General features: G+C 39.1%; 1 protein-coding gene across 6 annotated transcripts in view; it reads right to left on the bottom strand.

The window, feature by feature from the left end:
- Positions 1–15,427, bottom strand: part of LIFR (LIF receptor subunit alpha) — an 85,856-nt gene that overhangs the window by 26,115 nt on the left and 44,314 nt on the right. For 4 of the 6 annotated variants that reach the window (XM_059492686.1, XM_059492687.1, XM_059492682.1 and 1 more), the window contains 6 exons: positions 6,369–6,523; positions 5,545–5,665; positions 3,125–3,267; positions 1,544–1,707; positions 578–752; positions 28–294 (listed from right to left, as the gene is read on the bottom strand). In XM_059492686.1, the coding sequence (XP_059348669.1) occupies positions 28–294; positions 578–752; positions 1,544–1,707; positions 3,125–3,267; positions 5,545–5,665; positions 6,369–6,450 (952 nt within the window). In that variant the 5' untranslated portion in view covers positions 6,451–6,523. Of the gene's footprint in view, positions 1–27; positions 295–577; positions 753–1,543; positions 1,708–3,124; positions 3,268–5,544; positions 5,666–6,368; positions 6,524–10,182; positions 10,355–15,427 lie in introns of all 6 variants that reach the window. The other 2 variants (XM_059492684.1, XM_059492683.1) reach the window with 1 other exon arrangement.

The raw sequence follows: 15,427 nt of genomic DNA, 5'->3' as shown, positions 1-15,427 counted from the left end.
CCTAAGGTTAGTAATCATGATACATACATCCTACAAACACGACACTTCCTTCCAACCCATGTTCGAGTCTGCACACTACATTTGTTCCGCTGGTATTTGAAACACTGGCATTTAGCACTCTGATGGCATGGCTTCGACGGCTCAGTTGCATCATTGTATAGGATTTTGATCCATAAGTCATATTTTTTATGTGCTCATCTTCTTCATGGACACAACAAAACACCAAATCTGAACCTACTGCCACCACACGGTCCAGAGGAAACACTCCACTTCCACCAGGCTCGGTATCTTTTCCTAGCAGAGAAGGAAGAAAACAAACAAGAAACCTCACATGAACAATTTGGTATAAACACAGTGATGATCAGCTAAAATGTGACTGAGAAGCACTCCAATGCATACAAATAAATATTTGCTAGGTTTCATTAACTAGCGATTACATTATTTCCCTAATCATAACATCTCAAAGGCAGCAGCCCATGCTCTTCCTAATGCTAACCACCGAATGCTCGTCCTCTGACCTTGGCTTAATTCTTATAAAGAAATAAAAGTCCATGTGGTTGCAAGGGAACAAACATACCAGGGATCACTTTTGCTGGGCTCCAGGCACTCCAATCCTTGGGGCCAGCAAACTGTGTTGCATTAATGTAACAGCGAATCTTCACGTAGTGTGATGTGCACTCCAAAGGCATATCTGATGTCCAGCTCCAAGAAAGAATGGCATCTTCATGAGTCAGTTTTGAGTAGTAAGTAACCTGCAAAGGTTTTGCACCAAGAAATCAACCACAACAGAGCTTATGAACACCTGTTAATAATGACATATAATCTCCAAAGTGTCAACAGAATGGCAAATTAGGTGAAGTAAACCATAAAATCCTCCTTGATTATTGGAGTGTTCTACCTAACTTTTATGACTTTACCTGGCCAAAAGTCTTAGTGGCTAAACAGCCTAACAGCTAGGTAGACTGTCAGCCAGAAATACCAGAGGGCAGACATTTGAGGGAGAGCAAGTGGATTCCCAAGCATTTAAAGAGGTATACTGCACCCCAGGAATCTCATAGGCAGCTAAATGTTTCAAGTTCTCCAAAACAAAACTCTTTTAATATTAGTCCCAGGCTGCACATTTCATCTTTTGTCTGTTATTAAAATTTATAGCACAGAGCTACAAACTGGCCTGGAAGAACTCTGGTTACAAAAAAAGAAAATAGCAAGCTGAGCATTCAGAGATGACCAAGACTGGAGACACTGTTGGAGATACAGAGACAATAGTGTAAAGTATCTGCCAAATTCGTAAGTAAGTTCTACTTCCAAAGTCCCTGTACCAGAAAAAAAAAATTGCTGTGATTAAGTACCCACAGTACAGTAGCCAGTGTTCCCATAACTGTGAAATTTAACAAGAAGTTACCTGCCAAAAGCATAATTACACTCAGGTCCTGCAAAGCTCTACTATCTTCATCATTTCCAGTTTTGTTCAAGTGACATCTCAGAACATTACAAAAGGCAAAAACTGTACATATATTTTTCATAAAAGAAGAAAGGGACTTACTTGTGTGACTACTTCCATAGCTTCTTTTCGGAGTATCTGAATCTGCCAAAGGGCATCCAGTCCATATGGGAAGACCGATCCATTATCACTCCACTTCAGATTCAATGTGGAAGTTGGAAAGTCAGGCATTAAACTAAGAATGTGTGGAGTGACAGGAACAAAGGCTTGAAAAAGAGGCAGGGGAGAAGAAAAAGTCATTTTCAGGTCATTAGTCAGCAGCACCAGCCCTACTGGTGTGTAACAGCCACATCCCTGTGCTCTGAACTGGCTAGTAGCCTTCCAAACATGTAACTCAACCTCTGTAATTAGAACAAGGCTCTGTGGCTACTTGAGCATGAGAGTTCTCAGGAAAGCATAGGTGCTGATGAATCATCAGGTAGCATTTTCTTTTAATACCTCAGCATGTAGATGGGCAAGTAACTGATTGTGAATATGACTCTTTGCAATGCATAGTAGGGATGATATCCCATCTTTCCCAACTTTCCTTCAATACCATAGTGATAAAGGAAATATGGTGGCAGTGTTTGAAGTGTGCATGAGAACACTTCTAGGGAGAATGGTGGGAAAAAAATCCTCAAAAGAAGATGTATGTTTTGCAGACCAGTAGGGAGGTGGGGACTTGCAACAAAAAGTGAGAGTGACAAGGAAGGAGACCAGAAGCACAGGATAGAAGAAGCTCACATGAGGTTCTGAAGATCACAGGGAAAGTGATTTTAAGCTACAAGAAGCATTAAGGGCATGAGATCCTGACGGGGACAGGACAGGGAGAATAAACAGAAGCATCTCTTCTAAAAATGTGTTGTGGTGAAGCAAGAGGTTGAGAAACAGGGAAGAATCTTGGTAATACAAGGGTTATAGCAGTTTATTTGGCGTAGTGCAAGCTAAAGCATTTTAAAAATATATGTGATACATCCAGCTTCAGTCCTGACCAAGGATCTGAGAGCCTGCAAAGTGTTCAGCACAATCAATACACTGCCCACAATAACCTGTGATGAACTGAGAGACTTATCATGTTGACCAAATATTTTTGAATTGCATTTTGTATAAGTTCTTGAGCTGCTCTTGACTGAAAACAGAACCATGGATAAGAAGTGTTTCTGACATCAGAATTTGACTACACTGAAGGAGTAAGCAGGCAAACCAAAGGTAAAAACTAGACCAAGTATGGCAGATCGCATCACTGCCATCTTCTGTTTACAACTTCCTTCTTTGCCTGGAAGGAAGTGGGAAAAAGTCTCATTTACTTATGTAGGTAGTTTAGGAATTTGTTTACAAATGCTTGTTAATTTATAACTAGGACTAAAAAGGGAAAAGAGTGAGGGATACAACATTCTTGTATTTTGTTTTCCTGTCACATTCTGCCCTTGATTTTTTTTATGCTATGAACTATGGGTAAGAGGAGTATTCTTTCTCTTGAAGGGTTAGAGAACACAATCTATAAAAATATATGGAAGCTTTTCATAGAGTTAGTATATCAACATTCTACATACAGGAACGCTGCCAAAGAAACCTGCAAGCATCTGAAAAGTTGTTAAACATAGTATAAAGGCCTTAGGTACACACATATGACCTGATACTTACAGATGTCTTTCTGGTGAATTACAAATTCTCTGGTAGCAAAAGCAGTTCCAGAGCTTTTGATTGTCACTGTGATGGAGCTCTCTGGGATTGGAATCTCAACTCTTCTCTCCTTAGTTTTAAAACAGACTTGAGGGGTAAGGTCACTAAAAGGACAAACAGGATTAAGCAGTTATTTCAGCTGATAGAAAACTAAGGCAAGTTAAGTCCTATTCTTGCACACTAATAAAATACAAATTCTCTGTAATAAACAGAAAAACTCCATATTGAGTTTGTGAAGGACTTGCTTGGCTTTGGTTAATATCAGATTAATGGCATTCCCTCATCTTTCAAGTCACTTTTATCATAGTGGTAGGTTGTGCAGTGGCTGCATAATGCAACCAACCAGCTGTTAAGAGAACACTTCAAAGTGAAGACCTTGCTTTTTAACCAAAATCATAGAATCACAGAATTGCTAAGGTTGCAAAAAACCTTTAAGGTCATCAAATGCAACTGTTAACCTAGCACAAGCACCATGTTCACCATTCAACCATGTTCTTAAGTACCATATCCACATGCTTTTTAACACTTGCAGGAATGCAAACTCCACCAACTCCTTGGGCACTCTGTTCCAATGCTTTGCAACCTTTTTGTGAAAAAATTTTCTTAACATCTAATTACACTTGAGGCCAACAAAATACATGTTTCCGAAACCTAGTCACCATGAATCAACATTTCGAAATCAGAGAAACATAAAAACCCAAACCAAACATAATAGCATCGTCCCCTCCCTTTGTGTTTCCTGACTCACTCTCCCTCCATTTCTTCACAACCCATGTGCCCTCACATGGATTGAAAGAGAAGGATTACCCCCCACGTCCACATCTTAGAACAGATCTTTAGCTCCCTTCTGCTGCTCAGCTCACAGCAGAGAGCATGGCAGAGGATTCCTAAGATCCCAGGTGAAAATGTAGCCCGTGCTTAATGTTTGTGCAGAGCTCAGCACAATGTGATCTGGCTTTTGTCTTGAAGATGTAGATATATACAGGAAACAATAATGGATGGGTCAAGTCCCTTTGCTCATTATCACTGATATGCAACTAGAAAGGCAGAAAGTTTGGAAAAATCCAGACCTTCCTCTTGGGGGAATGACGGCAGGAAGGAAAGCAGAGAGAACAATGCCAGACTTCCTGCTGAGGGACTGTTACTCACTTATGAACTGGAACAGGACCCTGGAGCTCCCATCAGCTGGAGTCAAGAGCTTGGGTTGAACTCTTAAGATTCACACAAGATTCTGGGCTAGCAAAGGCCAGCTGAGACTTGAGTGCTCAGAAAGGCTGTTCCTCTTCAGTACTGAGATATTATTAGAGGATGTTTGAGCAACTAAAAAACAAAACCTCTGTCCCGCAGGGATGTCTGCAAGCTCATCTCAGACTTTCTGCTTCAGAGACCCCAGCCTGTCCTGCTTTGCTAAGGAGAAACAGCAGCGGCTACATGACTGTTCCTGTTCAGAGGGCAGTACCTCATGAACTCTGCACTTCTGAACTCTGGCCACAGAGTCATATATATGGTGTTTTTAAAATAGGAATGATAGCTGGCAATGCAGCAGGAATAATGAGACACAGAAAACCAAGCATGTAGGTGGACTAAGTGCAGCCAAGCCCTGGGACTCCAAGGAAAAGTCTGGGCTGCCTGCAGAATTTGCAGGAAAACAAAAAGACAGTACAAATATCTGGACTGGGGGCAGGATCAAGATGCAGAATGGATTTGAACTCATCCCTAGCACATGATAAGTATTTGGCAGATCCACAGCATGGGGAATTGAACATGTAGTTCTCATTAGTGAAAAAACACACAGAAGATTTAAGTTTTTTTTAACTTTTCTCAAAATTCTCAACTTGCATTCACTTCAGAAAAGCTGCTTCAATTGTGAAATAATTTTTATGTTTCCTCTAATACAGCTTAAAATTTATAAAAGTTCTAAGACAGTCGCTGAGAGATTGTTCATGTTTTTCCACACAAAATCCACGTGAATCTCAACACTTGTGTCATATATTCTACTGCTTTGGCCCACAACATCAGAATTCACTGCTTCCAACTCTCATTTCCTTTTGGACTGAACCTGTTTTGAAGCTATCTCTCAGGAAAACTCTGAGCAAGGGATAGGCAGACACACAGAGAAGTCTGAGTAAATAAGAGCATCTTCCAGTCCTTTGAAAACAGCAAGCAGATTTTGGCAGGCAAATTATTAGCATGGAACAGTTTTGCCAGAAACCCTGCCATTGACTGAGTTAACAGGGCCTAGGGGAAGCACCACCCAAGGAAAACTGGTGGGGAAATGCTGGGAAACAACAGCATCACACTTTCCATGGGCAGTGACTGAGGAAAAACTGTACCTTCATCACAATTTGGTATTTTTTAACCAGGTATGTGGAGGGACTTACTTGGTAGTGTAGCAAAAGTCAGTTTGTCCATGTCTTCCTCTAGAAGAGACATCCCAAGTACAGAGCATTTTATGTAAGTTGTGCGTTACACATTTCAAATTCTGGGGGTCCCCTGGAGAGCCTGAAATAATATAAAAAATACAGTAAAAAACTGCAGGTCAAAAATGAGCAACTGTAAAACAACTGCTATTTTTCACATTTGTAGCCATTCTCCTTAAATTTTTATTGCATGCATGTCTGGCCAGTATTTTAAAACTATTGAATGATTTGTGTGCCTGATTAGACAGCCACAGACTCACAGACTTGTAGAGGTACCCGAGATCTGGATTTAAACTCATACATAACAGAGGCAGCTGCCTCTTTCCACAATACTCGTTCCTTGCCTAGCCTAATAAGCAGGCTTTGGGCCAATGGCAAAACCACAAGCTTTGATTTTAACATAATGAGTTTTTTGCTCCCCTCCATGTCATACATGGAGGACAATTAATGACAGAAGGACAGTTAATGATAATGTGTGAAATGGCTGAAGAGAGCCAATATATACAGCAAAAAGGTTTCAATGCAGACATTTACACCAATGCACATGCAGACTATCAGTGGTTACTATGGAGAATTTAATACCCAGTTTTGCACTGGTTTCCAAGATGCTGCTGGGTGCTGGTGGAAAGCAGAGACCAGGCCTGGCACTGCCTCCATCCTGGGATGGTGCGGGGCCACAGAGGTGACAGGTTTTGAACATACATAGAGTAGGAAAGCAATGCAATTACAAGGTACAGAAGCTACAGAGAAAAAAGAGTTAGTGAATTACATTGCAATAAACTTACCTATCTCTTGGCCATACACTAAGCTTCTTAAAAATAAAATAGCTAGTGCTAAAAGGCAGCAAAGGCTTGAGTTCTTCCACATTCTTCTACTGTTTGTTTTAAGAATAGCAGCTTTAAGCAGGAGTAAACGTCATCTTCCAACAAGCTGGTCAGTTCTAAAATTAAATACAGAAATAAAAAAAAAAAAAAAGACCAAAGTTTTAAATTCTGGACCTGGTATGCCACAAATACCACTTTTTGTTCCATATACTTTTCTTCTTCAGTAATGCTCCCAGGCATAGCAACTCCTTTTCCTTCATCTGGCAAACAAACCTCTTCTCTGTTACAACAACTCCCTGATTCATGCATTTTCTGTAAGACATTTTCTCAAGAATCATAGACATATAAAACTCTGCAGGTCATAGGTACTCTTCAGGACTATCTAATATTAGGACAGAACAGACATGGCAGAGTATTCTCCTAGGATAAGGCTCTTCATCTTAGATGAAATGCCAGATCTACAAAGATATTGTATACTGTGAATGGGAATGTCCTCTAATTAAGATCAAACACACCATCTGTTTTCTTCTTTCCTCTGCTCAATTTCCAAAAAGCTGTGATTCAAAGCTATGGGATACCCAAGATATTGCAGAACCATATCTGATCACCCAAGATCACTGGTTCAATCCAGTGTTAACTAATAACCCCTGGAGGAAAAATAATGGAGAAAAAAAAGTGAGCCATTTCTTTATCAAAAAATAATTCTTGCTGTAACTACTGGCCTTAGCATAAAAACTTATCTGGAATATTATGTTTAGTGTGTTCATAGAAGATTTAACAAGCTTCTTGTTTTAAAAAGAGAAGGTCAGCTGTTCAGCAGGACCCCGGTAAACTCAGTTTAATCACACATCATCCACTGTCAGATTTTGTTCTCAAAAGGGAAAAACTGCAGGAAAACCTATCTAAAAGCTCAGTCAATACCTGGTGCATGGTTTTCCTGCTACCTGAAGTCTGTGAAGGCATAAGCACCCTTCCAGAGACCATGTAGCCAGAGGTCTTCTCAGCAACAAACAGCAGGAGCTGGGTGATTTTCATGTTAGAATATGACCAAGCCTACCTGTCCTACAGAGCAGCTTTGTCCCCATTTTGTCCAGGATCCTATTTTGAAAGGCTCCTGACCTTGACTCAGAAATATCTTCCAAAGCCAGGTAAACATTATTAGAATAGCAAACTTTGTGTAAAAATCTCTGTAATTTTAAAAGAAACCCCTTTACACTGAAGTTCCCTGCACCACCAGGTCTGTGCTCCTTCATCCCCTGTATTTTTATGAACTTGGTTTTTCGTTTGTTTGGGTTTTTTTTAAGGAATCTTCCCTTAGGGGACAGTTGGAAATGTGTGAAATGCTCTGTGTGAGGAGAAAAACAGCAGCAATATGCCAAATAATCCAGAGCTGCTCACACGAGGCCATTTCTCTTGGTCTGCAATAACCAGGCTGAGGGAAAGGTCTAGGCAGCACAAGAGATGAGAGAAATGCTATGGTCAAGACCACTGTTACATATGGAGGGGCACCCATAAAGCTTAGTAATTATTTTAATTTCAGCATGTTCTCAAATAATTTGAAAACCTCACAAAATAAATACTAATTTAAGATATACTGCCACCACAGAGTATATGTTTTCATATATTCCAAATTTGTAATATCCATGCTGTGCAGCTTGTTAAAAGCTGTGCAGATCTGCTGTGCAGATCAGGAGCAGAGGTTGACAAATCCAGGAAAAGATGAATCAAGAACCAACCAGCACAGAAAATATATTTATCTCTGTGCCAAATTCTCCCTCTGCATTCTGGTGTATCTCAGAGTACTCATATTGTATTTCTCTAAGTTACTCATGAAAATACAGAATGTTCTCTCCAGGTTTAAACATTGCTCACAAACCTCCAACTTTGTAAAAAGAGTGAATACCACTCAGACAGGCCTGGAAGTTACATGAATAAGATGACTGATTTCTATTTCAGTCTGTGAAGTATATGTAAATTTTATCTTTTTCTGCGGACTTCTTCAAAGGTTATTTCCAGTTTGCAGAAAAGTCCAAACCCAGAATTTCAAGCTCTAGAGCACAATCAATTGACAGTCCTCTATCAGCTGGCAAAGTCAAGGAGAGATTAAAAGGCACTGATTCCATTTGAAGAAGAGAGAACTAAGCTGTGATGTTAATTAAATCTCAAGCTTTTCATGTCAATCCCAAGTCTCTAAACACATAACCTGTGTAGATACATGCAAAACCTGTTCAGTCATGCCAGGTTTATGAGGTAGATTCAGCAACTACGTACGTGTGTGTGTGTATTTTAGGAAAATCTGGTTTTTGCACCTCTTTCAACACATAGCTCACTGAGTTGTCCTCCTACTGCAGAAGTTTTAAGAGTAACATCATAGTACTGCATTACAAGAAATCTGAGTCATACTAAGTTCTCCTAACTCAAACAGTTAGGAGAAATTAAGTTTTAATTTCAGTTTCAGAGTCAGGCACAGAAGTGAACCCATGTAGTCTCATGCAGAGTATGATGAGAGTTTTGTAAACCATGATCTTTCATAACAAAAATAAACTCCCTAGCTCTTATTTTCTTATTCACATTTTATAACTTGCTGTAAAGTTGGCTATTAGAAGCCACATGTCACATAATTAAATGCCATTAGTCAGGAGAAAAGATTCCCATTTATAGCCTTGTTTTAATTAAAAAGTTACAAAATAACTCAAGTACTTTAAAAATAGGAAGTTTACTTTCTTTGGATGAAAGCTGCCTTCCATCAGTTCAAGACTAACTCAAACAAGGCATGGATGTTTTTCCTTACCCTGAAAGATATGAAAAGCATATTATCCTCCAGACAGAGGTACTCTTAGAAGCATGGATATTTATTTAGTACAAGAGAGCTCAACATTGTCACAAGAAGGTAAAACCTTTACCATGGTTGCCTGGAGTGCAACCAGACCAGATGTTACTAAGTATGATTGTCTTTACATTGCAGGTCTCTGTTTTTAAAAACAGTATGAAGGGTGTTATGTCCATTGTCTCCACTAGAAAAAGCTACTGGAATTAAACCACTTTTAACAGTTGTCCATCTTAAAAAAATAGCACATCCCATTACAATCTCATTTCCTTGGGCAGTATATTCATGCCACTTCACTGGCATTATCATCAATGTTCCAAATGTGCTCCACAACTATCTCCTGGTCCATTTTAAGCACATTACTTTGTCCTATCTCCAGCAGACAAAGAACAGTTTATCCTCTGCCTTGCAGCAACCTCTTACATAGAAGATGACTGGTATCAGATCTCCGATAGCGCCTCCCTTAAAAGCTCCAATTTTTTTCACCATTTCCCAGTCTCAGTTTTTAGATGTCTGATCATTCCTGGAATAAACATTTCTCAGTGAACCAAAGCTGCTGTATACATAGTTTTGAAACATCTCTGCCCTGAGGCCTGAGCATTATCAAGAACAATGAAGGAACTTTCCTAAGGCAAACCTATGTGTTTACACAGCCCATGACATATTTGCTTTTTCCTACATTCAGACCTTGTTGACTCAATATCAGTGTGTGATCCAGCCTCAGATACTGCACAAAGCTGCCACTAGCTGTTTATTTAATACTTCAGACTCCAATCTCATCCTCAAATGGACTGCAAACCTCCTGACTGAGCGTGAGTGTTTGCACAGCAAATTCACCTTAAAGTCTTTGCCTGAAAAGGTCTTTCACTTTTGAAATTTTAAAATATGGAAAGAGCCTCCCAAAAATCCATGCTAAAAAAATTGTGGGTGCATACAGAAAGTACTCACATGCAAATTCATGCCATAACAACAGCAGGCACGAATGACAGGCTTCAGTGTAAACTGCCCTTCTCTAAGAGCAGCTCCTACAAGCAGGATTCCATAGCAAGTGTTGGAAGGCACAGCACATGGGAATGCCCTGACTTCTGCCCAGGGCTTCATGTCACGCTACCCTTGCGCCCTGTGGTCAGAAAAAAGAAATTCTGAATTTCTTTTTACACAGACAAGGTAGCAGAAGAACAGTCAGATTCAGATTCTTAACCACTGAAGCCAGCAGTTGGTGGCCAATATTTAGAAGAGGTCAACAGTCATCACGGACTTTTAAATGACTTTTAAAGACATTTTGATGCAGTCAGTGCATCTACGCACTGTATCTATCTGTAATGATCAGATAGATCAGAAAGGGAAAAGTACTCCAAGACAATAATGGGAAAATATGTGAGGACAGCTTTGCCTCAAACCCTTGTCGGCTGTAAAGAAGGTTAAAGGCTCTGTGACAAAGAAATGAGGGCAGCTAAGATATTACCAGCCTCTTTAGACTTAACCTCTTAAAGGGGAAAGCAGAAAATAACTAGCATGTCTCTTTCTGACTGTGTTTGTTAGTACTTATTTCTTGGATTAACTGGCTCTGTGTATCTTTTTTTTTTTTTTTTAGCATAGCTGACCAAATGCTCAATTCTTTAAAAAAAAAAAAAAAAAAGTGTTTTCTTAGTCAGTTGTAACAGACCAGTTCTCTACGCACAAAAGTCCTTCAAAGCTTTGTTGTACTTTTGAGTTTTCTGGTCTCTGAATGTATTTCATTGTCAAGTGCATGGAAACCACTTTGAAAACAAACAAACAAAACAGCTAAAGAAAAAAAATCAATAATCTTTCCAGCCTGCTTTCTGCCTTCAGCCTGATCTGACAGTCACAAGACTCCAGATACATTTTTTAAAAATGTCTATGAATTGAGGATTAGTTGCCAGGATTTTTATATATATAATTCTGCTCCATAAGCAGATACTTGAAAAGAAATGGTTAAAAAGTCAGCTTATACAAAAGGTTTAGGAAGCTAAGTCAAGAAGTCTAGATGAAACCACGAAATCAGTAAAAATATATGTAGTAAAAGCAAATGAAGAAGTCTCTTTGTCAATAAATTTTATCAAGTTAGTATTTTTATTTTGCCTCCATAACTAAAGGTATCATAATAATTTATCACTAATGGGATATCAAAAGCTCTCAAGGAAAATTATTACATAGCATACCATCAAAATATTGTACAGAATGATAAGAGGTTGCATTTCTGGCAATACTAGACAGCCATCATCCCAAATACTATCAGGCAGAAATGCAGGTGATACGTATGTGCCTAGATCAAACCTTTCTAGAAGAAAAATTACTCTCCTCAGCAAGTGGAGAAAGATCATTTTACTTATCTCTGCTGAAGAATACTAATTCAACCTTCAAAGTGAAAAAAACACACTCACATCCAGGTAATAATGCATATATCAAGTTATGCATTCTACTGTTGCCAACTGAAAGCTTCCAAAAAAATTCCCCTATCTGAAAAACCATGCCAGAAGTACACATTTCTGGGAAACCAAGCAAATGGCCAATACAGCTGACAGTAAAAGCAATGAACACAGAAACAGAAGATGAACTGCCTTCCTTTAGCACAGCTGATCCCACAGGCTTCAGTCTTTGACTTTAAAGCTAGCTGAGTAATAAAAAAAAAAAAAAAAAAAAAAAAAAAAAAAAAATTCATAAGATTTATTTGTGGGAGAGAGAGCTTGGCTGTTTTTCAATAGAGTACATTCTTTCACCTCCTTGAAAAAATTTCCAAAGTTGAGACAAAAATCTCTAGTAATCTAGATGCAGGTTTTCCCTCTGTTTTATAACATGGCACTATTCCACTTTATTAAAGATTTGCAGGACATGAATCACTGAAGCTTGTTTATAAACGGAGACTGAGTCCCATTTGGGAATCTGGCTTTCCCCAGTTCTGAGGAATTAATTTAAAAATATGCTATTTCTTTTTTTGAAAGCTGATAAAATAATTTAAGTTTCCTATCTGCACCAAATGCCTTCTAATCTGCAGCGGAAGAAAAAAAACAAAGACAGGGTGTTAATATATTATTCAGTAAATGTGCAGGAGTACACAAGGCCAAACTCACAGTCCTATGAGACATTTGTTTTGTCAGGGTCTTTTTCCTGTCAAGCACAAGAAGAGAAATTCCCTCCTCACTGCCTCCTCTAGCTGCCAAACAGCAGCATCGCCTCCGAGTTACCGCAGTTAATCTTGCGGGCACCCCAGCCCCCCTCTGCAAGGAGAAGTGAGGAGTCAGGAGACAAGCTCAGGGCAAGTATCAACACTTCAGCGCTTCATTTTCAAAGCTCCCGGTCTCAAGCACCACCTACAGACACAGGCATTTTAGCAAGAAATTTTACCAACAGGGGTAAAAGTGCACCCCAGATGGAGTAAGTGTGTCACCTGTCTCAGCTTCTAAGGCCAACTTGCACCTGCATTCCAGTAGTTTTAGTTCTTCCTTTTTTTTTTTTCTGATTCCAGGACTGTTAGACACTATGGAAATACAAATAAGCAAGCTGCAGACTGGGAAAGCTACAGGCTATTTCCAGGTGGCGATTTGCATGAGAAGCACCTTTCCCTGGCAAGGGCATGAGATGACAAATTCATGAACAAGTGCCACAACACAAGGATGATTTTACTAAAGCATTTAGCACCTCTTGGAGAGCACAACACATACACAAAAATTGAGACACTCAGGACCTGCCTTTTGAAAGAAAGAAAAACATGTAGCAGAAGCAGACATCAAATACTTCATATTTGTACAATGTATACAATTTTGAGATGGATTTGGAAAGTACAGTTGGAAGACTCCTTCATGTAACTCATGTAAACCAAAAAAACCCCCACCAAACACGAACAAGACAGAGACCACTGGGAAGAATACCCCTGCTGGGATTGATGAGCTGGAGAGAAAAAAGCATAGTGATACTGAAGAGGTGGAGCACTCAGGCAGAGCAGTGGACTGAAAGGGCAATAAAAGCAAAGAAACACTGCAGCAACTGATGATATTTTTCTACCACAATCAAAAGGTAACTTATTAGGTGACTTGCTTTTCAAGCAAAATATGCCTTTTGGACACTTTGCCTTTTGCTCTCATATGCCTGTTCTCAATTAAAATGTATGCTAACTTAAAAACTCTTAGTCCTACTAGAGTAATTTTTTTCACGCATTGTTCAGTGCTCCTAGCATGAGATTCTTCAGAAGAATGAGGACACTTTCAAAGGAAAACTGGGAGTCTCACTCCTGATTTTGGATGTCCTTGCCATATCAATTAGTCATCAAGTACATGTTTAAATACAAGCACACCAATGACTACTAGGAGCACAGCTCTGCTCTCCAGATGGTAACAACAAAAAACAAACTCTTCTGTGAAACACACTGAACCCAAATACTACCAAAAATAGACTAAATATGTTTTGGGATATTTGCAAGCCTGTTCATGATTTATTGTTGTTACATATTAGGACAATATTATTATAGATTACCCCTAGGCCTTATTAGACATCAGAAAAGGCACGCTAGAAAGGTCTGGACTGCAGAACAGTAAAGTTTGACTTCACTCTGCAGCCATTTCCTCAGCAGGGTTTCTCCATCCAGATGCTGAGCTTCACCAAGTTTGTAAGGACGCAGTATGCTGAGATCTCACCTCCTTGTTCTGACTGAACTGAACTTGAGCAGTGTGTTCAAAGGTTACTGCCAAGGTGAGGGGAGAACACATTATCAGATAAGCCCAGCTTCCTTAGGAAGTCAGCTCAAATTAACAAGCACAGATTCTCCTGCCATAGAGGTGCAGATGGAAAACACCTAATCATCTGAACAAAGAACAAAGCAAAGGGGTGAAGGTTAAGGGATGCTACTGGCCAAAAGAGAATTTTCGATCTTCTAGGTTATTGTGCTGTGCAGGAGAAGGAAACAGCTCAGAGTCAATTACACACTTGCGTTTTACCCCATTCAAAAATTTTCTTGACATTTACTACAACTGGCAAATTAATATTGTATGGGGACGAAGGATGTACTTTAATAAATCTGATTCAGCTACACACATTTCCTGATATGCTTGAATTTGGTGACCTCATGATCAACACACTTCCTTGAATTCTTGTGCTTTGCAACACAGCATGGAACAAGCACAGTGAGCAAATGCACACAAGTCTGATTACTAAAAATACCTCTTAGTGGCTACCCACTATGCCTTTTCAGTACTTAATACAGGTGAAAAGCATAGAAAAGAAATGCACCCACCCTTATTTTTTTCAGTACATAAGCCAAGAATCCAATGAAAACATACAGAGAAGTTTCCACTTCTCCAGTGCTTATTGCATTTTACTGACATGTAACTGGAAGAAAATATAATCTAATTATTTCAAAGCACCAATTCAGTTTTGGAGGGTACTGTCAGCCACTGTGTAGCTCTGAAAACAGCATGTCTTCAGAAGAAAATGTCAACTGCCCACATTGTCAGCTGCATTTTACTCAATGTCAGGTCCAAGGGCCAGACAACATCACTCAGTCTTTATAAAGACTGCAGAATAAAATTGCTGTTCCTTAGAAGAGTCATGTTATCTGCATAATACTATACCTGCCGGTTCTCTTCAGCTCATACACCCTCGTGAATTCACATTTAAGAAGTCAACCTTATTAATGAGAGTTTATTTTCCTTTATCTGGAAATATCCAAAAACTTACTTTGAACTATATGACCTTTAATCTTCTTTCATCACAGGAAAAGCCTAATTAGTTTTATAAGAGAACACTGATAATTTCTGAAGCAATTCCAAGTGTGTTTTTTTAAAAAAACCGGCAGTGACCCAAGGGTTGGAGTGCTTCATTGTTTACAATAAAACCTGTGGTATTCAAATTATTTTTAAGGTACAATGAACCAAATCCAAAGAAAGTCTCTTTTCACATGTACAAACAGCACATAAATAGATTAAATGCTGAAATGCAGCTTTCGCATTAAATAATATATTGAGAATAAAGAACAACAGTTACGCAATATCCTTTCAGAGTGAATGTAAGGAATGAGAATCACTTACGAGAAATAAATTGATTTTTTTTACTAATCAAGGAAATGGGCAATTCCTGAAACTACAGATCTATATTTTCTGATGAATTCCTGTTGTACTAACCTTTATTGAGATTAAAAGCTCTCAAGACTGGTTGTAGTTCCTTTCTTAATAAGTATCTG

This window comes from Ammospiza nelsoni, chromosome Z (genome assembly GCF_027579445.1).
Source record: "Ammospiza nelsoni isolate bAmmNel1 chromosome Z, bAmmNel1.pri, whole genome shotgun sequence".
Taxonomy (NCBI): Eukaryota; Metazoa; Chordata; class Aves; order Passeriformes; family Passerellidae; genus Ammospiza; species Ammospiza nelsoni.
Note: the sequence above shows the minus strand (reverse complement) of the source record. Positions and strands in the feature narration are given on the sequence as shown.